General features: G+C 53.0%; 8 protein-coding genes and 1 pseudogene across 8 annotated transcripts, besides 20 other annotated features; 4 read left to right on the top strand and 5 right to left on the bottom strand.

Moving 5' to 3' along the window:
• Window positions 1–1,544: part of a sequence feature (areas not merged during assembly with more than two copies in the genome that could not be assigned to a particular haplotype) that runs on past the window's edge.
• On the bottom strand, window positions 1,258–1,665 carry Tc00.1047053508871.160 (uncharacterized protein; the record flags this gene model as incomplete). Its single annotated transcript, XM_811635.1, has 1 exon — window positions 1,258–1,665. One exon carries the CDS (start codon window positions 1,663–1,665, stop codon window positions 1,258–1,260), a length of 408 nt encoding a protein of 135 aa, XP_816728.1.
• Window positions 1,545–1,692: a sequence feature (areas merged during assembly that could not be assigned to a particular haplotype. This can correspond to areas where the two haplotypes were merged or to regions with more than two copies in the genome that were merged during assembly.).
• Window positions 1,693–2,415: a sequence feature (areas merged during assembly that could not be assigned to a particular haplotype. This can correspond to areas where the two haplotypes were merged or to regions with more than two copies in the genome that were merged during assembly.).
• On the bottom strand, window positions 2,197–3,222 carry Tc00.1047053508871.150 (mucin-associated surface protein (MASP), putative; the record flags this gene model as incomplete). Its single annotated transcript, XM_811634.1, has 1 exon — window positions 2,197–3,222. The coding sequence occupies one exon, from the start codon at window positions 3,220–3,222 to the stop codon at window positions 2,197–2,199; it is 1,026 nt and encodes a 341-aa protein (XP_816727.1).
• Window positions 2,416–3,227: a sequence feature (heterozygous, non-Esmeraldo-like haplotype).
• Window positions 3,228–23,343: a sequence feature (areas not merged during assembly with more than two copies in the genome that could not be assigned to a particular haplotype).
• Window positions 3,777–4,475, bottom strand: Tc00.1047053508871.140 (mucin TcMUCII, putative; the record flags this gene model as incomplete). Its single annotated transcript, XM_811633.1, has 1 exon — window positions 3,777–4,475. One exon carries the CDS (start codon window positions 4,473–4,475, stop codon window positions 3,777–3,779), a length of 699 nt encoding a protein of 232 aa, XP_816726.1.
• Window positions 3,888–3,959: a microsatellite.
• Window positions 6,711–6,740: a sequence feature (AT_rich).
• Window positions 7,238–7,258: a sequence feature (AT_rich).
• Window positions 7,938–8,059: a sequence feature (T-rich).
• Tc00.1047053508871.110 (trans-sialidase, putative) lies at window positions 8,133–10,460 on the bottom strand (the record flags this gene model as incomplete). The annotated part of the gene is made up of 1 exon (XM_811632.1): window positions 8,133–10,460. The coding sequence occupies one exon, from the start codon at window positions 10,458–10,460 to the stop codon at window positions 8,133–8,135; it is 2,328 nt and encodes a 775-aa protein (XP_816725.1).
• Window positions 11,203–11,263: a microsatellite.
• On the bottom strand, window positions 12,354–13,097 carry Tc00.1047053508871.105 (uncharacterized protein; the record flags this gene model as incomplete). The annotated part of the gene is made up of 1 exon (XM_811638.1): window positions 12,354–13,097. One exon carries the CDS (start codon window positions 13,095–13,097, stop codon window positions 12,354–12,356), a length of 744 nt encoding a protein of 247 aa, XP_816731.1.
• Window positions 14,270–14,290: a sequence feature (AT_rich).
• Window positions 14,461–15,164: a mobile genetic element.
• Window positions 14,481–14,706: a mobile genetic element.
• Tc00.1047053508871.100 (uncharacterized protein) lies at window positions 15,599–16,018 on the top strand (the record flags this gene model as incomplete). Its single annotated transcript, XM_811631.1, has 1 exon — window positions 15,599–16,018. One exon carries the CDS (start codon window positions 15,599–15,601, stop codon window positions 16,016–16,018), a length of 420 nt encoding a protein of 139 aa, XP_816724.1.
• Window positions 16,162–20,088: a mobile genetic element.
• On the top strand, window positions 21,087–21,734 carry Tc00.1047053508871.60 (mucin-associated surface protein (MASP), putative; the record flags this gene model as incomplete). Its single annotated transcript, XM_811630.1, has 1 exon — window positions 21,087–21,734. One exon carries the CDS (start codon window positions 21,087–21,089, stop codon window positions 21,732–21,734), a length of 648 nt encoding a protein of 215 aa, XP_816723.1.
• Tc00.1047053508871.51 lies at window positions 22,893–23,924 on the top strand (annotated as a pseudogene).
• Window positions 23,344–24,429: a sequence feature (areas merged during assembly that could not be assigned to a particular haplotype. This can correspond to areas where the two haplotypes were merged or to regions with more than two copies in the genome that were merged during assembly.).
• Window positions 24,108–24,194: a sequence feature (A-rich).
• Window positions 24,365–25,495, top strand: Tc00.1047053508871.40 (mucin-associated surface protein (MASP), putative; the record flags this gene model as incomplete). Its single annotated transcript, XM_811629.1, has 1 exon — window positions 24,365–25,495. One exon carries the CDS (start codon window positions 24,365–24,367, stop codon window positions 25,493–25,495), a length of 1,131 nt encoding a protein of 376 aa, XP_816722.1.
• Window positions 24,430–24,529: a sequence feature (haploid, non-Esmeraldo-like haplotype).
• Window positions 24,530–25,725: part of a sequence feature (areas not merged during assembly with more than two copies in the genome that could not be assigned to a particular haplotype) that runs on past the window's edge.
• Window positions 24,558–24,736: a microsatellite.
• Window positions 24,749–25,105: a microsatellite.

Below are 25,725 nucleotides of genomic sequence, written 5' to 3'. Positions count from 1 at the left end.
GCACAGGCAACGTGGACCAGCGGCCGCAGCGTATCGTTTCCCGACGTGACTGCGCAACGCGTGCTGCGTGTCTCCCACTGGACGTCCACCTGTTTACATGGACTCGGACCACCATCTGCCATCCCACACCGCGGGGACGGAGGACGGCATCCCGCGACAGGCAGGCATGCTGCCACGACGGAAGCATGTCTTCGTTGTCCTGCGTGAAGCTGACTGTGATGCTTCCACCTCGGCGCGTGTAACGTCTCTGGCCACTGTGACCACATGGATGGAGATGCACCGCGGCACCGCACGAGCGGCAGCCGTGGCAGTTCCACAGGAACCTGGACGGAAGGAATGGAGCAGGCCGAGTGTGTTGCAGCGGCAGCCTGCCACGAGCAGAAGTGCTCCGCAAACGGGAGGACCGCAATCATGCCCTTCGCCGTGGCTTCTCCATGCTGCCAGAGGTCCGTGCGAAACAGCTTAGTGCCCTCTCGATCCCAGGCCTGTGATGCCCCGAGGCATGGCGGCGCCACTTCCCTGCCCTCTGGGATCGGCTGTGCTGCGGTGCTGTTGGGACCGCGTCTGTGCTCTGCCTCCGCCGGAACCCCTTCCCGACGTGAGCACCGCCACTCCTTGCCGAAGAGCAAGCGGCTGATGGACGTCCTCCTGCCCACTCCTCAGCAGACTGGCACGCGCCCTGCAGATCACAAGCAACCCTCTGTGTTGGTGGTGCTGCTCCTCCTCTCAGTGAAGAGGCAGGACTGCCCCGACCTCCTCCGGAACCTCCACCTGGCGTGTCGACGGCACCTCCTCGTAGAACGACGAGCAGCGGATCAACGTCGCCCCGCCCAAGCTGCAGCAGCGTCTTCTCGTCCGTCCACAATATGAAGGCACACGCCCGACGCACTAACCCTGGCACTCCAATCGTTGCAGAAGGCCCAACATGTGGATTCTGCGACAGCTCCACGGTCTCCCCAACAGATGCCTCACGCGCAGGTCGCTACCAAAATGTCAAGCGTATCAACGAGCAAAAAACGGACAACGCACCTCTGCAAGCTCCAATGACAGCCGTAGCCCTTCAGCCACTCCTCTGCTGCAACCCCCCACCAGCCGCTGAGCCGCGACAATACACGGGAGGCCCTGCCGCACACGCTGTGGGAATGCACACGTCCTCGACAACTGAGCATCCGACTATTTGGGAACACACCCTCTCGCACGACAGCATCGTTCAAGACGGAAAAACTGGCCACATCGCTACGGACAGCCCGCAGGCCATTAACGAACAGTGGCTGCAAAGTATAACGAAACAAATACTTCCCTTTTCTCAGCATAGAAAAACGTCACCTTCACACTCGCAATTGCCACCAATGAATTCATTGCGCAATACCGCTCTGAGCTGCAATACTTCCTGGTGCCATCCAGGTCCCTTGTCGACACATCGATGCGGGTGGGCGCCCATCCATTCCTCCCAATGACGGTGCATGTCTGCGACGCACCCTCATATCCAAAGGGCACGTCCCTCACCACAGCCGGGATCGACTTCGCCCTGTCGGCACGCATCGCCTTTTCAGAGGAGCAGGAGCACGTCAGGCTGGCAGCAAAGCACCCGCCGGCACAACACATCACAACCAGAAGCACCAGCAGCACTGCAGACCGTGGGGCGACGTGGATCAACTGACGCATGCTGCACGTGAAGGAAGACACTTCATGGCTTGACAGGAATAGGAAATACTCACAATATCTCAAAGGAAAAAAGAAGAAATACAAAAAGACAATTTAGGCGTCCGCAGTCAAAGCATGCCAACAATCTAAAAACAAGGATAATGCGTGCACTTAACCACAATACAAATAAAACAATAAAAGAAAAAGCCGAAGCGTGGGACGACCAGCGCACACACTCTCATTACTCCCGTAAAGCAAAACACACACAGAGGGAGAGAGAGAGAGGTCGCCCACTCAATGCAATAAAAACAAAACAGAAACAGTTACGGTGCTCCGCCCATGCAGCCAGGCAGGACGGCAGCGGTGCGTGTCGTGCAAAAGAGAGCACCAACGGGCCTGCATGGGTGTGCATGCATATATACAATGGGCACATTATTGTTTGTGCTTATTAGGCTGAGGTGAGGGCGAGAGTCCATGCAAGGGAACACACACAGAGAGAGAGAGAAGGAAGAGTGTGTGTGAGGGCGGTGCACGGCTCTCTCTCCCTCATTCTCACGCGGCCACCACCGCAGCAGCAGCCGCACATGCAACAACAAGAAGAAGCAAAAGAGGGGAGGAGGTGGTGTGGGAGACCGCGGTGCTGCCGTCACTGTCGGCAGGTGTCGCCGTGCCATTTGCGGTTTTGTTTGTACCAACGGCATTTTTATCCGTCTTGGATTCTTGTTCATTATCTGCGGGGTTTCCATGAGGCGGTTGCTGTTTTTGCTGCCGTGGTTGTTCTTGCGGTGGTGACGGCTGTTGCATTGATTGTGGCGGTTGTGGTAGTGCGCTCTGTTCCTGTTGTTCGACTGGTACGTGCAATTGTGGCTGATGTTCTCCTCCTTTTTCTTCATTTTTTAGTTCTTGCTTCATTTTTTCTTCTTTTACTTTATTTTGCAGTTCTGTATCTTGAGATTCTTCTTTTAATTTATCCAGTTCTTGCGTTCCTTTTTCGGATCCTTTTTCATGCGGCATGCCTCCTTCTTTTCGTAGTATTTGTGGCTGTGGTTGTTGCTGTTGTGTATTTTGGTGTGATTGTTGTGATTGCGGGTGTGGCAACGATAGTGGCAGTACGCCATGCTCCTGTTGTGTCACTGGTACTTGCAGCTGTGGCTGATTTTCTAATTCTTTCCCGTCATTTCTTTGTTGTTGCAATTCCACTTCTTCTTCTATGCTTTTTGCCGGATCATCGGTTCCTGGGGGTTGTTTTTCTGGTGAAGGCGATTTAAATTCATCCACCTTTCCAGAAATCAAAACATCTTTGTTCTTATCCACAGCATCTCCACCTGGTCCTCCCAAAGTTCTTTCTGAGGGTCCGCCTTGTGATACATCTTTTGGTGGTTCTGGTACTAAACCTAATTCTCCGTGTCCCACTGCTGAACGATCTGCCTTTTCCATTCCATCTTTACCAAGATTCCCAGGAGCACCGCTTGGACCAACAGGATCCTTCGCGATCTCCTCGTCACATCTACCGCCGGCACCGCACCACAGCACGCAGAGGGCACACACCAGCAGCACACGGCCAGTCATCATCGCCATCACTCCTGTCACTTGCGTGCAGCCTTCAGCACAAACCAACTCCCCGTCAACGCAGAGTGAAAGGCAAAAGGGGATACAAAGCACACAGCCATGCGCTGTAAAAAATGACAGCATCCCAGCAGAAGCAGTAGCGCACATACCATGAGGCAGAGGGAATCAGTGAAATGGAAAAAGCACACATACATCCCCGCAGCGCGTAAACAGCAAAAAAAAATAATTAAAAACAAAGCATGAGTAAACAAAAAGCAATAGAGTAAAAACAGTAAAAAAACAAAAGACAAGGAGCTGCGAAAAATGGCTCCAGTGCGCATGCACCCACACACAGACATACTTCCACGTAAAAATTTGCAATCGTGTCGTGCATATGAGTGTGTCTCTGGGGTGCGTTCAACGTGACGGATGTGGGAATCAACGCGGAGCACACAGCAGAATAGCGGAAGCAAATGAAGCAAAACACAAACATTATTTTCTATTATTTATTTACATCGGACCACGGTAGACGTGCACAAGTCCCCGCGGTTGAGTGCTGGCACGCACAGCTCGCATACACCTCTTCAGCCCACAGTGGTGCACGCCAGCGCGGATACGGCGAGCAGCAGCGTGGCACACACCCACGGAGAGCTGCTGAGGCTGCCGTCGATTTCGCGCAGACGTGACGGTGCGCGGGTGGTCGTCGTGGTTGTAGTAGTTGTAGTAGTGCTTGGCGCCCGTGTTGTAGTGGTCGTTGTGGTGGTGGTTGGTTCACGTGTTGCAGTCGTCATGGTCGTGTGAGCAGAAGCGTCATATGGCTTAATTACTGGTGCAGAGGGCATTGGACTGGTGGCATTTGTATTGGCTTCAGGCTTAGCCTTCCTGTCATCCTCCGGTGACTTTTTTATAGTGGTCGTCTTGGCACGACCTTCGGTTTCTTCATGTGTTTTTTCTTCGGAAAAATCGCTGGGACTTCTTAGTCCCGTATCACCGTCCGTACCTTCTCTGTTTACCGAATTGTGAGCGTCATCTGTTTGAGAATCCCGATCCGTCAAAACTCTTATTTCACCGCCAACATTATCCTGGTCCAAAACGGAATTTATACCTTGTGGTAGTGATTGACTGTTCGCCTGTGGTGCCTCTTTTACTCCTGTTCCAGAAGTCGATGGAACGGAGGTGTTTAAATCAACTTTAGGCTTCTCCGGAGGTTCTGTCACGCACACGGACGGGCAGCAGCACAGGGCGAGCACCAACAGGGCGCACAGCAGACGGCACATCATCATCGTGAGTGTGGTCCTTCAGTGGTGTGGAGCTGATCTGCACAGTGAGGGACATGGAGAGCAACAGGGGAGACGAGAGGTGCGGCAGACACACACAGAGGGCACACCACATGAGGAGAGGGCAGCAGCCAGGCATGCACCGTACGCCGCACACCACGCACAACACACACTCCAATCCACGGCAACAGGCACACACACACACAGCCCTGCCGCAACACCAACACACAGATGGAAGAGGGAGAAGCAAACAGGAGCGGCACACAAGGCTCCACCGCATGCACATACGGCGAGAGCGGTCCGTCGTGTCGGCACCCCTCACGGAGGGTACGCACACACACAAGAGGAGGTGCAGCGCACACAGCAACACAAAAGCAAAGTAACAATAAAAAGGAGATCCCCGCACACCACGTGGATTGTTGGTCCACGGGAAGTGCAGTCGATATTCATCATGTAAACAGCTTAGATTATGTTTGCTCTTCTTTGCCTGTTGTGCCGGCTACCTGTGAGTGGCGCGAAGGCCGTCAGCAATAACGTGGTAAGCATTCAGTCGCATGCGGGCCGTCGTGCGGGCTGGAGCAGTCCCAAACAGTCACAGTCCATATTCTCAATGACAGGACATTACCAAAGTGGATGAGGCGGAGTCTCCCGTGGTCCGTCGGGAATCAGCAGCACGTGGCGTCTGTGATGAGGCGGTGGCGGAAGAGCCTGGCTCATCTCGAGTGCCCGCGGTGGTGCTTCCTGCGTGCCTTGCCTGCTAGCATGCTTGGATCTTCGGTGGCGACCAGCGCACGAGGTGCCTGCTAAGAAAACCATGAAACAATCGCGGCACCCGCATGTGAGGCCTGTCAAACTATTATAACGCCAGGCCGAGCACGTCGGACATGTGCCGTCACGCTGCGGACAAACGGGCGCACTCCGCCGCAGATTGAGCAGGAGAATGTCAATCCGCCGCTCGCTGGTCAGCAAGAAGTTGCGGAGTTTTTGTCTGGAAGAGGTTCCGGCGGAGGCAGAGGCGGGCCGGTCTCCTCGGTAAAGAAAGGGACGGCACCACCGACACAGGGAGTTCCTTGTGATCCGCAGTGCTCGCGGGCCTGTCGAATAGGGGGCAGGAGTCGCATCGCGCCTGTGCGGGGATCCGCCACTTCGGGCACGATGTCCGCGTCAACACCAGGAATGGAGTTCCGCCACACCGTCAAGCGCCTGTCATGCGGTGTGTGCGCCTTCCTTTTCCTCCTGGAATTTCTTTCAGTACGGCCGCCTGACTGCGGTGAGGAGGCCCACGTGCCAGGCATTGACGCAGTCCTGCGCGAGGGATCGCGCCATGATGGCATCAGCGTCCGCTGTCACGTTGCGTGGGGCTCCGCAGTGTCATGGTGAAAATGTGGAGTCAACTGTGCGAACTCGATCCACCAGTGAAAGCGGCACGGTACAAATCTCCTCGGTGACGTCGTCGTGCGCCGCCAGCGAGCCAAGACGGAGTGACTCCATCGCCGAGAGGGAATCTGTGGCGGCAGGAACTCGTGTGGGCGATCGGGATGCTGCTGCCATGCGGGGAACTGAAAACTGTCTGGGGCCATGCTCAGTGGCAGGACACTCCGCTCGGCAGGAGCATGCAAGGCTGCCAGCAGCTGCGCGGTGAGGCCCCACAGGGAGCGCCGCTGTCCGGGGAGTCAAGTGGCAGCACAGCGGATCCAGACGCACGCACAGCGAGAGAAGACAAGCAGTCCACCGCCAACACAGTTGCCAGCGACTAACAACACGTTGACCATGAATAGGGCACGTATGCCCGCAATGCCGTGGGCACGGACAGCGACCCCGATTCACTCAGCAACAGTGATCTAATGCCCTTGGATGGTGCAATAGCCACGCCTGAGCCCAGCACAGCCCTAGCAAATGCTGAACGAGTGATAACGTGTCGTGTGGCGCTGATGCCGCACAGGATTATTTGCGCGCAACGTCTGGGAAACCAGAGATCCCATCGGAGCACAACGCAGCATCACTTGTGAGCAACGGTTTTTGTGAGCACGGGCATTTCACGGATTTGTTGGCCATGGCCGAAATTGGTGACATCACCGTGCATGGGTGTCTGTCTCGGGTGATGTTGCTTCTGCTTCTGGGGCTGTGAGACACTGCGGCGCTCTGCTGAGGTGTGAGGGAGGGTGGAACTGCGGCTTTTCGTGGAGCAATAACTGTGCAGCTTGCCAGCATTACCCACTGAGTTTTGTCAATAATTTAAGCTTTTTTATTTTCTTTTATTTATTTATTTTTGCTGCCTTTGCCCTATTGGAATAATCAGCATCCCTGTGTTTTTCCCCAATGGTTGCCTGCCGCGCACTGTCATGAGTGACGTGCTTCTACCTTTTGTTTCCTTCCGTTGCCCACACGCGGTGCTCCACACCCGCAGGAAAGGTGATGCGGGCTGCGCACTCCCTCCTCCCTTCTCCTCATGGCCACGGAGGAAGACAACAGCCGCCACACGCAACTGCCAGCATGCACTGCAAAAGGAGCATCCAAATCCACTGCAATGTGCATCTTGTGTGTGTGTGTGCCTGCAGAAACACAAAGCAAAGAAGTAGAGAAAAGAGGGGAGCAGAGTATGTGGAGGAACGCACAAAAATGTACAGCGGAGGTGCGTGGCGGAAGCAACAAGAAGAAGACCGCTCAAACGCACGATTGCACCGCAGTCCAAGCAGCGGCAATTCACACAAGATTTATTCAAAACAAAAAAAAGCTTTCCCCTTCGTCTTACACAAACCCCATCACACAAAATAATTATAAATAAAAAAGAAATCGTCCATTACTGTTCCACACAAATTTAAAAAAGCTGCCGGCTGCCCTGTGGCCACACCAAACTGTCCGTATATATTTTGCCCGCAAAATAAAATTAAAAGATATTTAAATGTCCTTCAGCCGTCCGACCCTCTGTGTGTCCGCACATCGTTTATATTTCATGGGGTCATCGGCGTGTTGCTGCTCCCCTCAGCCCTCTCATCGGCGCGTGAGTGCGGCCCGCAGAGCACAGTCACTCGTGTGTGGGGACTGAGAGAAGCACGCAGACATGACGGCAGTCGCGTCACTCCATCGGGAGAGTGAGCGCAGCAAAAAAAGCAAAAAATCTTAAAAACACGGCGGCAGGGTGTGGCTGTGTGTGTGGCGCTGCGAGTGTCTGCCCGCCCTGACCGCAATAAAAGAAAACAAAACAAGAGGAAAGAAATTTGTGCTCCGCCCCACAGGCACTCGTCGCACGCCCACACGTCACGGTTCCCTCAGCGCGCCGTTCGTCGCGGCCCCTCCTCATGCGTGCAGCAGGCGAGGCGCACAGGGCCGTCGTCATGAGCGTGTCGGTGGGTGTGCGAGTGGAGCAGTTGGGCGGAAACACACGGCACCCCTCGCAGGAAGAGTGCAGCAACAAACAATTAAAGAGGGAAGAGTAGAAAAGAAAAAACCGTCCATATTGATTGCCCCAAAAGAAAAAGGGATGGGGAATGAGAAAAAAACACGCAAAAAAAGAAAGTAAAAAAAAAAAAGTAAAGTCAACCAAAAAGAAGCAAACAGTAAAATAAATTTAAAATACGCAAAAAAAAAGATTTATGAGTGAAATTTGTTCCCATGGGGAAGTAATTCGGTGCCGAGGTGTTCCACGCCGAGACCACACACTCCTCAAGAAGCGGCAATCCCCCACAGTCCCAGCAGAAGGAGCAGCGGCAGCAGTCCGCCTCCGCAAACAGCGCTGCCATCACCATTTGCCCCAAAGTGGCGAGCGGCACCGACACCCGTTGCTCCTGCCGCCAATGTTTTCGGATCTGTCAGCTTTGGAATAGAAATTTTGTTTGCGTTGAGGACGCGGATCTCATTGTCATCCAACGGGCGGTTGTACAGCAGGACATTCGTCGCGGTCACAGGCACGTCTTCCTTGCTCCCTGCGCTGCCTCCATCCCCTCCAATGTAGAAGTGGGAGATTCCTTTCGAATCCGTGTTGTTCAATTCACATGACGCATCTCCCACACGCTGACCATCGACGTACGCGGAGCCTCGTTTTCCGTTCCGTAGCACAATGGCCACCTGGTGTGTTGTCTCTGGCTCCCAATTACTGCGGAGTTCCTTGGTCGTTTTGCCACCGCACAGCAACTGCCACTTCCCCTCTTTGTCGTGCGACAGTCCCAGGAGCACAGTCTTCTTGTTGTCATTCATCGTCGCACCCATCAATGGAATGGGGGTATCTCCCTTCGGCTCACCGTGGACGGACACCGTCACCAAAAGAGTGAAGTTGTAGTTCGCAAATTTGTACAGCTGATTCTCCCCCTGCTCGCCAACGGGCCACTCCGCCCACGCACCATGGAACGTCACTCCATCCGCATACCCTGTTGCCACCCCATTCGTTCCTTTCGTTACTGTGGCGTTCACTCCGAGGTACTCGTCCCTCCATGTGTTACCAGAGAAGTTTTTGGACAAAAAGCCAACCAGCCCATCCGTGGTCTTAACAGCGCTGCAGCCATTGCCAGTTGAGGGATTCTTCGGAGCAGTTGAAGGGCACAGCTTGGAGACACGGCCGTCCACTTCCTTCCAGGTCACCAGCACCTCCCTCACCCGCTTCAGCTGCGCAGTCAGACGCACAGAGACCATGCCGAGTGATGAGTCCCCATCGCCCTTCTTCTTCTCGTACAGTGCAATCAACCTCTCATTAGTATTATTTCCACTTCCGGCACTTTTGTACAGCAGGGAGCTGGCGGCAGCGTCATCATCACCGGACACCGACCCAATATCAACAATGTGCGTATTGTCCGTCAGCCAAAGATGGAGTACGCCCTTTTCTCCATTCTTGGGATACACTGGCAGAGTAACGAGCATCACGTCCCTGTTCCCAATCGTCGCTGTGCTGAAACCGCTCCCAACGCCCTTCACACTTCCCTTGTGTTTGCTGCCCCACACGCGGGAGAGTGTCCCGAGCGCCTCCGTCCACGAATCCCCCTTGTCACCGGACTCGTACACCCTGCGGCGGCCATCATCACACGCAGTCATCATCATGAGTTTTCCCTTCCACTCCACGACGGAGGGATCACTGCAGCCATCGGCAGACATCCCCTTCGACAGATTCCCACTCTCAGTGGCTGAGGAGTATATGATCAGCGAAACGGCCTTTCCATTCTTCGTCCCTTCCACCGGGAACACAAACGTACCGTCCTTCATCTTAACACCTGATCCACCGCCGCCAATCAGCCCTGTCAAGGATTCGTGTTGGTTTTCAAACTCAGTCCACGGGATAACGGAAGCGTCTTTCCAATAAATTTTTTTACCGCTGCTCCCATCATTACTGACGTTTCCCACAGCCACCAAAAGTCCCCATTTAACTGCTGCAGCTGTGCTACCAGCTGCCTTATCAGTAGCTTCAAAACTGTAGGTTCCAGCAAACATGTAAATAATATCCCCATTCACAACTGTTGTTGGCCGGCTCACACGTACTTTTGTCCGGTTATGGGAGGCATTCTGAGTAATGTTTAGGAAAGGAAAATTCCCTTGTTCAAACTGAAATTCCTCCAGTACTTGTGTCCTCAGTTTAGTTGCATCCAATTCTTTTGATTCTTTATCGGTCCACTCCAGGAGCTCCGAGGCAATCCCAGTAAAACCGCTGTTACTGGTTTCCGTGCACTGCGCCTCGGCAACGGCAAACACGCCACCATTCACCTCAACAAGAACTGGAACACGTAATGAACCCACTGTTTCTTCCCCGTTCTTATCTCTCCAAAAAAAATGTTTCCTCGGTGAAGATTCCTGATCTGAATTCCCATTTTTATTGGCTGCAGCTCCACCAGTGCCGCAGCACATCAACACGACGAGGAGAAGCAGCACCGCGGAAGTAAACACACGCCGGGACATGTGGGGCCTCTGCGGCTCACTCTCTCTTCCTTCCCTCCTCCTTCCGCTGGATCCGGTCACGCGGCGACGGTTGTGTTTGCGGGGTGCCATCACAGCAGCAACACGTGAGAGCATACAAATATGTGTGTGTGGGCGGTGTGTGTGCTGTTGGTCCTTTCAGAGCCTTCGAATTTCACAGTAGCGTTTAGCGCTTGTTTGCTTTCTTCGTGAGAGAGTGAAAGAAATGAAGAAAACAGGCTAATAAAATATGGGTGAAATAATGAGCACCGTCACCCATCCACAGTGAGTGGCACCATCAACCCCGCCGCAGTTACTCCCAACAACAACAACTCACGCACACAGACACACGGAACGAGAAGGAAGAACAGCGCACCGGGAACACACAGCGACTGCCACCACCAGCAGCAGCAGTCACGGCGGGTGTGTCGTTATTCACGCGTCAGCACACACCGAGCAACGCCCACACACGATAACAACCAGCGGGAGGCAAAGGAGCACAACCGCCCTCGAAACACCGACACGCTGCCGCCCGTCGTTCAATTCTTGTCCCTCCAACGTGCCCGCTCCGCCGCTGGCGCACATCACCCCGCACAGGCGAAGAATCCCACATCGGCCGATGAGCAGCAAAAGAGAGACGGCAGCACGTGCAGCTGCTGTGCGGGAGGCGATACGCACGTACCCCAGGCACCCTCAATGACACACCACCCAATCAGCTGCATGCCGCCAACACCACACCCGCAACATGTCAGAAAAATGAATTGCAGGCTTTTTTCCTCCTCGCAAAAGCCACCGCAGCCAGAATCTTCTGCGTACGTGCGTTTTCAGCGTTCACGCCGCTCCAAAGCATGTACGACGTTGCGTGTGTTTGTGTGTGTGTGTATGTGTCTGTGCGTATTTACATGTGCTTGTGTGTCTGTCAATGCCTATACCTGCAGGGCGGTTGTGCGGCGCAAGAGCGTCCAAAGAAAGCAACGGCGGAGAGAGAAGCGGATAGCACACACGCACTCCCACGGCGTCGGAACAGACGATCTTCTGGAAACCCAAATCAGCGGCTGTGGGCAGATTGGTGCTGCAGTGGAGAAGGTTGCGGTGACGGGCATTTTCTTGCCAACCCAAATTGAACGTAAATCTGCTTTTTTCCCTTGTGGCTACCGTCGGAATCGTTGTCCGCGGGATCGGCATAGCCGAGAGGAAAAACTAGGCAATGAATGAGGAGGTTCTTCGTGAAGACACTCTCATCAGGGGCGACTCCTATAACTTCTCCGCGAAGACTTCGGTGAGCGCTGTTTGAGGATACTTGATGCCTCCAGCTGCTCGTGAGATCCGCCAGCGAAAAGCGTTTTGCGACGCCTCGTGGCCCGGGTGGAACAAATGGCCGCGCCGCAGGAGGGAACTTGCCCGTGACGGCCTTTTTCCTCCCGCTCGCGGGGCGTTCCTCCGCCGCAAGGGCTTTTTCTTCCGTTCTGCCTGGCCGCCGCGCTTCCCTCTTTTCCGCGTCTCCCCTCCTCCTTGTTTCATTTCGCCGCCGCGCTTCGGCCCATGGGAGGCGCGGCGCCATCATGTTGGCCCCACTCCGCGTCAAACGCCGCCCTCTCATGGGAGGACACGTGTGCTGCGCGTGTGCCCGGGCGGCGGGGACGTCTCGTCACCAGCCCGCCACCTCCCAGAGACGCTGGTTGCAGGTGGCAATGCGATTGGGGCGGTCCAAATGCTTGGCATCAACTAAAATGAGAACGATGCTTTAGCGGTCCACTGTTGTTTTGCCTCGAATGAATGCGGAAAATAAAATCCAAGTTACACCAAAGGAGCCTGAGAGAAATTCAGGGAAGTCCTTTGCAATTGTCAAGGCTTCAGTGGACAAAGACAACATATCACTGCGCATGTTTCTCTTTTTTTACTGGTGTGCCATTGCAATTTGGGATCGTTTCACTGCGTGAATAACTTCCGACAGTACTTTGTGGCGTCTCGGCTTTTGTCTCTCTCTTCAACTAGACGACCCCTTGACTGTCATGAAAACACACGCTGACGGAACTTGACCGACCCACGACACAGAGGGCAATGAGTCACATTTGTTGCGCATGCATCGCATAGGCAATAATGTCCACATGGAACGAGCACCTTTTCCTTGGGAGAAAAGCACACCACGCACCTCTCATGCTCATCCGTCTGTTTATCATCGTCACCATTTTCTAATCCATGACGCAATCGCTGTGAGACTGCTGTCGCATGGCCTTTTGAGGGTGAGCTGACGCCTTCTTCAACAAAACAAAGCGGGATTAAGCCCTCAGCTGACAGCAACTGGCACAGCTTCTTGACGACATCACAAAGTGAGGATGAAACTGGATGCCATGCTGCTAGCTCCGGCGTGTGACAACGTCCGGTAGCATCAACGTATTTGTGGTTGCTCGCTATCCTGCAGCCTTGTTCCGCGCTGAGGAGAAACACCAGAGGAGGCTCAATGGGGTACAAGTGCGTCAGCCATATCTGCAAGGGCAAGACATAACGATGTGGTGGCGCTTGTTCACGGCTGTCTGGGGTTAAAGAAGTGTGGTCGCTGTTGCTCTTCTTAATAGTAATGGGAAGCCCACCATAGATGCAAAGTTTTTCCTGTTGTGTCACTCCCCAAGTGGCGTCGCGACAGTAGAAATGGAAGGTGTTGCACAAATTCTCGACGTCATGAAGGATGCGGCCCAGAACTTCAGGCTTACAGTGTGAGGAGCTACTAAAGAAGCGAGTAATAATTTCGTTCATGTTATGCTTGATTGTATGCTTTCCCCTAAAGGGCAGAGGGAAGCCCCTCAGGAAAGGGAGAATAAACCATGCAGCAATAATAAGGTTGTGGGGACCTCGTAGAAAGAGGGTCACAGCGTCTTCTTTTCCAGTTCGCATTCCCATTCGTAAACCAAATACAGAGCCTCCCTCTCTCTCTCTTTCTCCATATATATATAGTACAAAGGAAATAGCGGGTGCGCTGGAGAAGGAGATTCCACCACCCATATCGGTATTCAATTACAGAAAAAAGTCTCTCGCAGAAACCCGCATCTATGGGCAGGAGAAAAGAGATCGAAATTCACTCGGTGGGTGAAAAACGGCCCGAAATCACTTCAACAGCGGTTTCTCCAGCGGGCTCCATGCGTGTGTCGCCTTTCATCGGCTGCATCGGCAGACAACGTGGATCCGCGCCTTGAAAACGCCATGCCTCCGGTAACGATGTATAAGATCGGGAAAGAATTATTTTCCACACGCCCATTCCCCAAGCATACGGCACGTGCAAGAATCCCAAGCTCGTGTCGCCAAGACAAGTTCCATAAACCAACTTTCCAAATCGATGGAACGCAATGTAAATTTCCAGAATCGAGTGCCAAATATGAGTCCATTGCGTTTCTGTTGCTTGTTCATCGTGTTTTTTTCCAAATAAATCCCATAACCCACACGCCGGCCACCGTCTTCGAGCACGTCCGCCCTGCCGAGTGGAAACGTAAAAGGAGGTCCCGGCCCCCGGAGAGGGCGTGAAACGCACACGATACGCCATGCCACCGAGCTAGCACGGTGGAACGACGATCCCCGCTGCCGAGAAACAATGCAACAAGGAGCTACACAATTAAAGGACTATTGTTGAGTTCAACAAAGTCGCTTTTCATTTCCATTTTTGTCGAGGAGGAAATTACACCCTCATGGTCATAAATTCTAAACCAAAAGCGGATTCTACTCAAAATAATGGTGCCACTCTTTTTCAGGTGTTGGGCTAAGCATGTCTTTTCCTACCACCGGCATCCCGACAAAAGTATTTTGCCGTCAAGTTGAACATTTGTTCAACAGAGCCGCTGTTCTCCCAATAAGCGCACCGCACGGCGTGACGCCAGATTGCGCAAACAGTTCTCCTTCCTAACACTGCGCCCCATCGAGCAAAACAGCGCCTCACGATAATATAAATAAATAAATAACGGAAAATAAACAAGCAACCGCCGACGTCACACACGCACTAAAAGCTCCGGCAACCAGGGAACAAACACCCTTCACAGGTGCTCGTATAGAGGCAAATAGCTATTAATCGCCCACCGCAGTTTGCTGCATGCCAAACGTCCCAGTGGCAGAGATAACAACCCACAACCGCCTATACAAAGCAATATTGGGCTGGGCTGCTGGCCGGATCCTGAAATGATCTAAAGAAGTCAAACATGACGGATGAAGAGAAAAGTTAAATAGAGAGGCCGTGGGTTCGCCACCTCCTCAGTGTCTGCTCCAAGAATATATATTCGGACTGCCACTGTCATGACACGATGTACTTTGTTAGTACTAGATATATTATAACTCACGAAGTGGCAAACTTTGGACTCCTCCTGCCACAAGACCCCGCCGCTTCCCTTCGCCAAGTCCTGAAGTGTAAACACGCGACCACGCGGTATGTCGTCTGCAGGGTTTTCTGCTGACACCACGTAGGCAAAGGATGCCTGTATCCCGCGAGACTCCAAAAACTCATTTTTCCGTTGCAGCTCCCGCGTCAAGGCGTGTGATTTCGAGCTGCCTTTATTCGCCGCTCCTTGCAGCAAAGTGTTGTCACCAACATGTCGATGGTGGACCGAGAAATGGGAAGGCAACCAAAAACAAGCTGCGCACAGAGAGCACCTCGGCCCGCATAATAACAAGAAGGCTTCCTCTTCCATTTTCCTCCAGTAATATTAGACTAACAGGGGTTTGAAAGAACTCAAAAAATAGTCGACCATGAATAGGAAAATCAGTCCTAACGGCACGTGACAACTAGGCGCAATTGATGATACACTTAGGATTGTCCTCAATAATGTGTCTTAACCCCTCACCGTCACCTCACCCCACGAGGCACACACATAATGTGCCCATTGTATATATGCATGCACACCCATGCATGCCCGTTGGTGCTCTCTTTTGCACGACACGCACCGCTGCCGTCCTGCCTGGCTGCATGGACGGAGCACCGTAACTGTTTCTGTTTTGTTTCCATTGCATTGAGTGGGCGACCTCTCTCTCCCTCCCTGTGTGTGTGTTTTGCTTTACGGGAGTAATGAGAGTGTGTGCGCTGGTCGTCCCACGCTTCGGCCTTTTTTTTGTTTTCCTTTTTGATGTTGTGGTTGAGTGCACGCATTACACTTGTTTTCGATTATTGTTGGCATGCTTTGACTGCGCTCACGTGATATTTCTTTTTTCCTTCTTTTTTTTTTGAGATATTGTGAGTGCTTCTTATCCTTCTCAAGCCAGTAAATGTTTTCTGCTACAGCATGCGTCAGTTGATCCATGTCACTTCACGGTCTGCAGTGCTGCTGGTGCTTCTGGTTGTGATGATGTTTGTGATGTGTTGTGCCAGCGGGTGCTTTGCTGCCAGCCTGACGTGCTCCTGCTCCTCTGACAAGGTGATGCGTGCGGACAGGGCGAAGTCGGTCCCGGCTGTGGTGAGGGACGTGCCTTTTGGATCTGAGGGTACGTTGCAGACATGCACCGTCATTGGGAGGAATGGATGGGAGCCCACCCGCATCAATGTGTCGACAAGGGACGTGGATGGCACCAGGAAGTATTGCAGCTCAGAGCGGTATTGCGCAATGAATTCATTGGTGGCAATTGCGAGTGTGAAGGTGACGTTTTTCTATGCTGAGAAAAGGGAAGTATTTGTTTCGTTATACTTTGCAGCCACTGTCCGTTAATGGCCTGCGGGCTGTCCGTAGCGATGTGGCCAGTTTTTCCGTCTTGAACGGTGCTGTCGTGCGAGAGGGTGTTCCCAAAGAGTCGGATGCTCAGTTGCCGAGGACGGGGGCATTCCCACAGCGTGTGCGGCACGGTCTCCCGTGGATTGTCGGGGCTCAGCGGCTGGTGGTGATTGCAGCAGAGGAGTGGCTGAAGGGCTACGGCTGTCATTGGAGCCTGCAGAGGTGCGTTGTCCGTTTTTTGCTCGTTGATACGCTTGACATTTTCGGTGATGACCTGCGCGTGAGGCACTTGTTGGGGAGACCGTGGAGCTGCCGCAGAATCCACATGTGAGGCCTTCTGCAACGATTGGAGTGCCAGGGTTAGTGCGTCGGGCGTGTGCCTTAAATTTGTGGACGGACGAGAAGACGCTGCTGCAGCTTGGGCAGGGCGACGTTGATCCGCTGCTCGTCGTTCTACGAGGAGGTGCCGTGGACACGCCAGGTGGAGGTTCCGGAGGAGGTCGGGGCAGTCCTGCCTCTTCGGTGTGAGGAAGGGACAGCACCACCGACCTAATGGGTTGCTTGTGATCCGCAGGGCGCGTGCCAGTCTGCTGAGGAGTGGGCAGGAGTTGCATCGCACCTGCGCACAAAGTCGCGATTCGATGCTCGATGTCTGCCTGGACACTAGGAACGATCTTTTGTTGCACCGACGAGCGCCTGGCGTGCGGTGTGTGCGAATTCTTCTTCCTCCTGGAATTCCTTCCAGTACAACCCCTTGACGGCGGCAAGGAATTCCACGTGCCAGATCGGGACGCCTCATTGCTGCAGGGATCGTGCAATCGTGGCTTCTTCGTCAGCGGCCTCAGTGCGTGGGGCGCTGCAGTGCGATGGGGAAATATGAGGTGTGCGGGGTGAGCTCGCTTCACCAAGGAAAGCAGCATAACCCAAATCTCTTCAGCAACGCAGTCACGCACGGCCAGTGGGGCAACGCGGAGTGCCTCAATTGCCGACAGGGATCCCGTTGCCACCGGGGTTTGTGTGGGCGATTGGGATGTTTCCGAACGAGAAAGTATGAGATGTCTAATGCCTTTTTCGATCGCAACGCACTCGGCTCTCTATGAGCATGCGAGTATGCCGGCTGCTGCACGATGGACCTCCACAGAGAGACCGTTTGTCTTTGTGGAGCTGTATAATGGTGTAGCGGATCCAGATGCGAGTTCAGCGAGGGATGAAAAACCGTCCGTCCATAATTCAAAATCGTAATCTCCTTAGAAAAAGTAAATTGAATTAAAAGCCGTGCGCTTGACATCGTCAGAGGCGTCGTTGGCAAAGCGTGACTGATAAAATTCCACTTTATTGCAGCCCACGGCGTCCCAGGGAATAATTCGATGTTGGGTAATAGGAATAGTATGATTGTGGTTGTGTGGTATCCCAATAGTGCCACATACACGTTCTAATCCATTAATAACGGCATCTCTCGGAGGTGGGATTGATGTCGCCGCTTTCCTATGCATGGACAGCGGCACAGGTTCCGAGTAGATAAGGGAACTCAAATCCCCGTGATTATGGAAACGTATATAGCGTTCGTGTTGATTGGTGTCACTGAGCCAGAGTATCCTCCGGAGCGGGAGAAGATTGGCTTCCAATTAGACAGATGCATCTTCCGTTGGTGCACTAATGCCAAGGTGTGTTTTACAACTGTTGCGGTACAGTAATTCCGTATTATGGAGGTAGGTGGGGGGCAAGGCATGGGACAATTGCCTCGCCATAATACAGTGACACACCATGGACGTATCCAATCGAAAAGGATTGCGTATTGTGTTGGGACGCACCAGCCTGTGCGACCGGTCGCAATTGGTAGCGGCGTGGCATGGTCTGCTTTGCAGCGGTGGAAGCGTGCTTACGAAAATTAAGGAGTCGTTCAACCGTGGTGTCCAGCAAGCGCACTGAGTGTGACTGAATGCTTATTGTCCCGCTAACAAGATGGAGATCGACCATTTCCTCGTCAGACAGTGTGTGTGTAGAGATGTGGAATAGAGCAGCTTCGCTCTTATCGACGTTGATTTTGAGGTTGCGCTCGGCAGCCCATGTCGTTATAGGTGACAGGACCGGTGGCATTGCCGCAGCACATGCATGGATGCCCGCACCTGAGGCAACAAGTGTGTGTTCGTCAGCGTACATGAATGCGGCGGCAGAATAGATGTTGTCCAGGCGGTGCGGCCGATCATCCACACAGTGGGGGAAGAGTTGGGTCCCGGGACGCTGCCTTGTGGTGCTCCAGTTGAGGTGAGTTGTTTCCGGGAGTGCTGTTCACGAGTGCATACCCTAACATAGCGGCCCCGCAGGTAGTTGTGCAGCCGACGGTTGGTTTGGGGCCAAGGCGCGGAAGTCTCTCAAGCATGCCGAATAACTTCCCATTGTCAACGGTGTCGAACGCAGTCGAAAAATCAATCAGGCCACGAGCGAGCGATGGTGACGAGGGTGTTGTGTGTGGGCGCCGTCTCCAGAGCGCTCATACTCCACAGTGCTGGACTCATTCAATCCACGGTAATTTTACCAATAACAATTGTCATCGCGTCCGATGTTGAACGCGAAGGTGTAAAGCCAAATTGACGTGGGTGGTGCGGCAATAACGCTGACAGACGGCGGTGAATCATTCTTTCGGTGTAGTGAAAAAGAGAGCAGCGTGGTAGGTCCGTAACTCACTGGGCGGCATGGGCCCTTCATAGGTTTGGAAATGGGAATAGCGTCCACCGTATTCCAGGAGCCAGGCAGGCTGCCATTTGCGAAGGAGTTGTGGATCATCGTTCTGAGTGTGCCATGCGCAACGGGCCCGAGACGGTGCAGGAACTCATTCAACATGTTGTCGTGGCCAGGGGCTGAGCCGAGCGAAGAGTCACGGACGGCCACGTCAGGTACATACGGCGTGAGAGGCCGATCCATTTCCCAGCCACCAGGAACCAAAGGAGCGCGACGAGCAGCAGCAGCAGTATAATGTAATGTGGCACGTGAAACCGCACAAAATGGGGGAGGAGCAGATTTGCCTGTTGCCGAGGCAGAGCGCAGTCCGAAGTTCAGTGCGGAGCACCACCGATTCCAGGGGATGAGGGTGCGGCGCCGCCACGCCGCGGAGATATCGCCAGCTTGGGCTGGATGAGGCCCCAGGTTTTTCCGCGCGGGCTTCCAGAAGCATAGTGAAGCTACGGCGTAAGGCTTGATTTTAGTCCTCCACTTTTTGGATTAATTCGGCTCGAAGCAGGCTGTCTCTGGCGAGGCAATGTGTGCTTTGTGTGCTGCTTCGGCGGCGGGCTCGGCTTGTTCCATTTCGTTCGTCCAGATTGTTTTGGGCTGTCGCGGCTGCTGTGCGGGATATGGCGCTCAGCTGCTCGTAAGATACCACTGCGAATTTCCAGACATGTGGACGCGGCGGCAAGGAGTGTTTCACACAACGAAATGAAATCAGGCCAATCCGCTTTGCGCAGGGCAAAAGTGGCTTTCTCCCGCCGAGGCAGCGTGTTGGCTAGTCGCGGAACGCCCTCATCCATCCCCACCGAGTAAGATATTCAGCAGTGGTCATAATCGATGTAGGGAGTGGATTGCCAGTGGGTGACACGCAGTACACGATACGCAGCCACGTCAGGGAATGAGACATTACGATTTGTGATCCGCGTTGCCTGCGCCGGGTCATTTGCCAGCCAGAAATCCATGTCAATTAGAGTAGAGGGCAAATCCTCACCTCCAGTCGTTGAAGGCGTATGACTGTCCCGGAGTCCATGATGTAAATTCAGGTCACCCGCGATAATCGCTGCGGGGCCTGAGCGACGAATGGCAGTAATAAACGAAGAGCTCTTAACGGTTGCTGTGGGAGGGCTGTAGAGATTCACCACGCAGATGCTGGGAAATCCCTGTGGAGTTGCACGGAGAGCAATGGTCTCCAGGAGGTCTGTGCCAGGGAGCGTCAGGCGCTCGCACGGCAGAGAATGGCGCACCAGAGTGGCAACGCCACCACCGCGCCCAGTGCGGCCTGAAGAAAGCTATTATGGCCATATGGTTTTGCCGCTGTGGCACTTTGAGTATTTGTTTGCTGCTGAAGAACGATGTCAGGTGGACGCTGCTCCAGTCGCGCAGTAGATGAAATCTTTTTTACGGACGAGAGGCCTGCAATGTTGAGCTTCCAATTAGTGATTTAGCCATCCTCCTCGGGCCAGAGTTCTTGTGAACGTCACCGCCACGGGTGATATCAACGGAGTGACCGCAGCGAAACGGCCGTGCAGTTTTGCCCGACAGTGTGCAAGCAGACCGCTTCACCTCCCCGCACCGGGCATGGCGTGGAACCTTCTCGAGGGGTGGAGTCGTCTTGGTCTCCGTCGTGCTCGCAGCAACGCCCTGCTGCGGAGTTCCTACATGCAACCAGAGCCCAGCACCGCGAAAAGGTGCGACTTCATCGCTGTGGCTTACCGAATGTTGTAAAGGACCTCATTTTAATTTTTTTTTTTCTTTCTTTTGCTGCTTGCGTTTTATTGGAATAATAATTATCTTTGTGTTTTCCCAATGGCTGTTTGACTGCTCTACACATCATTATGAGTGACGTTTTTTCCATCTTGTTTTCTTTCCTGTCCAGTCGCTGTGCCGGCCTCACTGCTGTGCGTGCCACGGACTGCACGTACGAGGACTGAAGGAACACGCCGGATGCCGGATGAATTATAAGGGATTTTGTGTGGGCTGGTGGAGCAGCAAGATCTTTTCTTTTTTTATCAGATTATTTTCTGCCATTTTTGCGGGGAAGATGTATACACAAACACACGATCGTCTATATTGTGTTGCATGGCACATGAAATAAAATTGCGACCTAATCTATTTTCTTCATCCTTCCCGGGAGTCTTGCCGGACTCTTAACTTCTTTTTTAATTTCTGATTTTCAGGGCGGTGTGTGTTTTTTTCCTTCCCACTGATTCAAACTGCCTCATGGTGTGTGCAAATTGCCATAACTTGTCCTGTGTGTGGCTGAATAACTTTTCTCTTCTTTTCACTCTGCGTTGATTTGGAGTTAGTTTGTGCTGAAGGCTGCACGCAAGTGACAGAAGTGATGGCGATGATGATGACTGGCCGTGTGCTGCTGGTGTGTGCCCTCTGCGTGCTGTGGTGCGGTGCCGGCGGTGGTTTTGCCAACGAGGCGGAAGCTTCTGCCAATGGCGCTGCCAGTAAGACAACACCTGCTGACGAAATTATCTTGAATTGGTATGAGCTGACGCACGAAGAATGCGCGACGGACAATACGAAGAATGGGACGGTGAATGTTCCAGCGATGAAGAGATGCATAAACTTTGCGATGAAGGGGATTTGTGATACTTTTTATAATAAGACGCCGAGCGAAATTCATGGCCCTGAGGTTAAGGATATGTGTACGTATTACGCTACCATTCCAGATGAGCCCGTCGAATCCCCAACAACGCAAGGGCCACCACCAGATTCAGCTGTCAGCAATACCACCAGTAATGAGGGGACGCCGAAGAATGCACCGGAATTCGATGCTGCAGGGAGAGGAGAAGGAAAACAAGATGAAAAGGAGCACGGCAATACGAAGGAAAAAGCAGTCGAAGCCGCAGCTGTGAAAAATATCACGAAGAATACCGACAGTGACAGTGACGGCAGCACCGCGGTCTCCCACACCACCTCCCCTCTTTTGCTTCTTCTTGTTGCGTGTGCGGCTGCTGCTGCGGTGGTGGCCGCGTGAGAGTGAGGGAGAGAGAGCCGTGCACCGCCCGCACACACACTCGTCCTTCTCTCTCTGTGTGTGTGTGTCCCCTTGCATGGACTCTCGCCCTCACCTCACCCCACGAGGCACACACATAATGTGCCCATTGTATATATGCATGCACACCCATGCAGGCCCGTTGGTGCTCTCTTTTGCATCACACACACCGCCGCCGTCCTGCCTGGCTGCATGGGCGGAGCACCGTAACTGTTTCTGTTTTTATTGCATTGAGTGGGCGACCTCTCTCTCTCTCCCTCTGTGTGTGTGTTTTGCTTTACGGGAGCAATGAGAGTGTGTGCGCTGGTCGTCCCACGCTTCGGCCTTTTTTTTCTTTTTTTTTATTGTTTTACTTGTGTTGTGGCTGGATAGGAATACTCCCATTACGCTTCATTTTTTTGTGTGTGGTGACGCCTGCATGTTTCTTTTTGTATGCGATCGTTTCTTTGGTGTTTTTATTTTAATTTTGGTGCATTGTTTTAATAATGCTTTTCTTTTTCAATTGTTGAAGATGTACACTGTCACGAGTGACGTATTCCCCTTTTGTTTTCTTTTTCTGCCCACACGCGGTGCCGGCCTCATTGCTGTGCGTCCCACGGACTGCACGAAAGGAGGATTGGAGGAACAGGCCGGATGCCGCATGAAATGTGAAGAATGTTGTCCGGGCTGGTGGAACAGTACGATCTTTTTTATTTGTCTTTTTTTTCTTTCTTGAAGGCATTATTTATACACATACACACACGGTTGTCTTGTGCTGCTTGGCATATGAAATAGAATTTCTGCCCGATTGATTTTTTATATTCCTCCCCTGAAGTTCTGTTGGACTCCCATCATTTTTTTTCCTTTTTTTGTTTTTTCCGCCTTTTTAAGTTTTGGTTTGCGTGGCGGTGTGCGAGTTCTGCAGTTGTAATGATTCCATCTGTCTTTTTGGTGTGCGCTTCTTCTGGCTGCTGCCATTTATTACCATGCGGTGGCTGTGCGTGGTGTAGCTGCTGTCTCTCTCCCTTTGCTTTCTCATGCTCCTGCAGATCGAATCCACGTTATTCAACAGCGATATTTTTGATGGTGATGCGCCGTGTGTTTTGTGTCGTGTTGGTGCTGGCACTGCTGTGCTGCTGCTCTTGCGTGTTTGCCGTGGAGGAAGGGGAGGAGCAAGAGCAGGAGGTGACGCAGGTGAATGCAGAGTGTGCGGGTGACGGTAATGTTGGTGGCAAACTTGCGCGTTGGCAACTCCCTGGGAATTCATTGTGGTACAACTGCACGGTTGAAGATAATGGTGTGGGGAAGGAGATTTGCGGCATGGGCGACGGAAACTGTACGTCCGAGGATGTTGAGAGTCGCGCCAAAGGAGTTGCGAAGGGCGGTGTCATCACGATCAACGTCACATCGCCCACTCAAAGCGTGGTGAAGAGTTGGTGGGAGAGTAACGTAGAGAAGGATGTCACCGTTGCAAGTGTTCCGGCTAAACCTCCTGCAGCACTTACTCCGGGGCCTCAAGAGCACAAGGCTCCCGGTGACGCCACCAAAAAAATTCTGATTCTCCTCCTGCTGGCGCTGAGGTTGCGGCTGGTGACCGTCCTCCACCACCTGTAACTCCAGGCGGCGCTGGTGCTAACTCTGTTGCTGGCGCTGCGGCCACGACGGATCCTTCTGCTGCAGCCTTGGGAGCACTGGATTCCGCCCCCTCTGGTGATCTTCAAGGCCATTGACGTTCTACTTCTTCTGCACCCGAATCCATACCAGATCCGGAGCCCACAGAAGGCGGCGACCACTCCTCCCATGACCATCCAGTGGAGCTGCAGGAAGAGACCGCTGCTGCGCCACCGACTCAGTTGTCCCAGACCGGCGAGGACGGGGGCGCAGCGGGAGGCGCCGAAAAGGACACCGCCGCCACCACCACCGACACTGCTTCTAGCGAAGGAAATGCTACGGCGGCAAGCATGCCGGCTCCCCTTTCCTCTGCGCCCACAACGAACGCTCTGGAGAACATTGTGGGAACTGACGCCTGCTTCCATGACACCCATCTGCATGCCCTGTCACCGCTTGTTCTGGCTGCGCTCACCTACGGGACACTGGGCTGAAGAATTGAATGCGGAATATAATTGCTAGCACTCAACCACGGGGATTTGTGCGTTTCTTTTGTTTTATTGCGTAATAAGTAATAGAAAATAATGATTGTGTGTTTTTCTTCATTTGCTTCTGCTGCTCTGCTGTGTGCTCCGCGTTGCTGCCTGTATCCGTCACTTGGCACGCGTACCAGACACATTCGTATGCACGACATGCATACAACTATTTGAGTGGACGCATGTCTGTGTGTGCTGCTGCATGCACACTGGAGCCGTTTGTTGCAGCTCCTTCTTCTTTGTTTTTTGTGTTTTTACTGTTTTTCTCATTTCTGATTTTTTAATTTAGTTCTGTTTTTCCTTTTTTTTTTTTCTTGTTAAATCATTACAGAGCGTTGTGCGTTTTTGCACTTTCATTGGTTCAATATTTCTCATGAAATGCGTGTTGCTGCTGCTGGTGTTTTTTACTGTGCCGTGTCCTTTGCTTTTTCACTCTGCGTTGACGGGGAGTTAGTTTGTGCTGAAGGCTGCACGCAAGTGACAGGAGTGATGGCGATGATGATGGCTGGCCGTGTGCTGCTGGTGTGTGCCCTCTGCGTGCTGTGGTCCGTTCCGGCCGATGGAGATATTGGTGTTGTTTCTGGTGGGGAGGACAACATTCTGAAAGAATTATTTATTCCAGTTGCGAGATTGCAGTTAATACAAGAACAAGGAGCAGCAGAAGCAACAGCTGACGCAAAGGCAGCAGCAGAAACAGCAGCAAAAGAAGCAGAGGCAGCAGCAGAAGCAGCAAAGGCAGCAGCAGAGACAGCAGCAGAAGCAGCAGAGGCAGCAGCCAAAGCAGCAGAGGCAGCAGCAGAAGCAACTGAATCAGCAGCAACAAAAGCAAAAGCAGCAGCAGAAGAAGCAAAAGCAGTAGCAACAAAAGCAAAGGCAGCAACAGAAGAAGCAAAAGCGGCAGCAACAAAAGCAAAGGCAGCAGCAACGGCAGCAGAAGCGGCAGAAGCAGCAAAGGCAGCAGGAAAGGCAGCAGCAACGGCAACAGAAGCGGCAGAAGCAGCAAAGGCAGCGGCAGAGGCAGCAAAGGCAGCGGCAGAGGCAGCAGGAGAGGCAGCAGCAGAAGCAGAAGAAGCAGCAGCAGAAGCAGATGCAGCAATAACAGTAGCAAAATCAGCAGTAGAAGCAGCAAAAGAAGCAGCAGAAAAGGCAGCAAAAGCAAAAGCAGCAGCAGAAACAGCCGAAGCAAAAGCAGCAGCAGCAGAGGCAGCAGCAGCAGAAAAAGCAGCAGCAACGAAAGCGGACGCAAAAGCAACAGCAGCAAAGACACCAGAGGCAGCAGCAGAAGCACTGCAATATACAGGAGTCGGAGAAGAGGAGGTAAAAAAAGCAACACATGATCAGGATAATTCAGTCGAACACCATTCTGGAGAAAAACAAGAGCTTCTACAAGAAGAAGAACCGGAACGAGAACAAGAACAGCATGAAAAGCAACAACACCAACAGCGTGAACATTCTGCAGGAAATGATGAAGAATCCGCGAAAGACAAAACTGCTAATGGTACAAATGCAACCGCAATTAAGGAAGACAGCGATAGCAGCACTGCCGTCTCCCACACCACCTCCCCTCTTTTGCTTCTTCTTGTTTCGTGTGCGGCTGCTGCTGCGGTGGTGGCCGCGTGAGAGTGAGGGAGAGAGAGCCGTGCACCGCCCACACACACTCGTCCTTCTCACTCTCTCTGTGTGTGTGTCCCCTTGCATGGACTCTCGCCCTCACCTCACCCCACGAGGCACACACAATAATGTGCCCATTGTATATATGCATGCACACCCATGCAGGCCCGTTGGTGCTCTCTTTTGCACAACACGCACCGCTGCCGTCCTGCCTGGCTGCATGGGCGGAGCACCGTAAC

Source organism: Trypanosoma cruzi, genomic scaffold (genome assembly GCF_000209065.1).
Source record: "Trypanosoma cruzi strain CL Brener 1047053517083 genomic scaffold, whole genome shotgun sequence".
In the NCBI taxonomy this organism is placed as follows: Eukaryota; Euglenozoa; class Kinetoplastea; order Trypanosomatida; family Trypanosomatidae; genus Trypanosoma; species Trypanosoma cruzi.
This window is presented reverse-complemented; position numbering and strand designations above follow the sequence as displayed.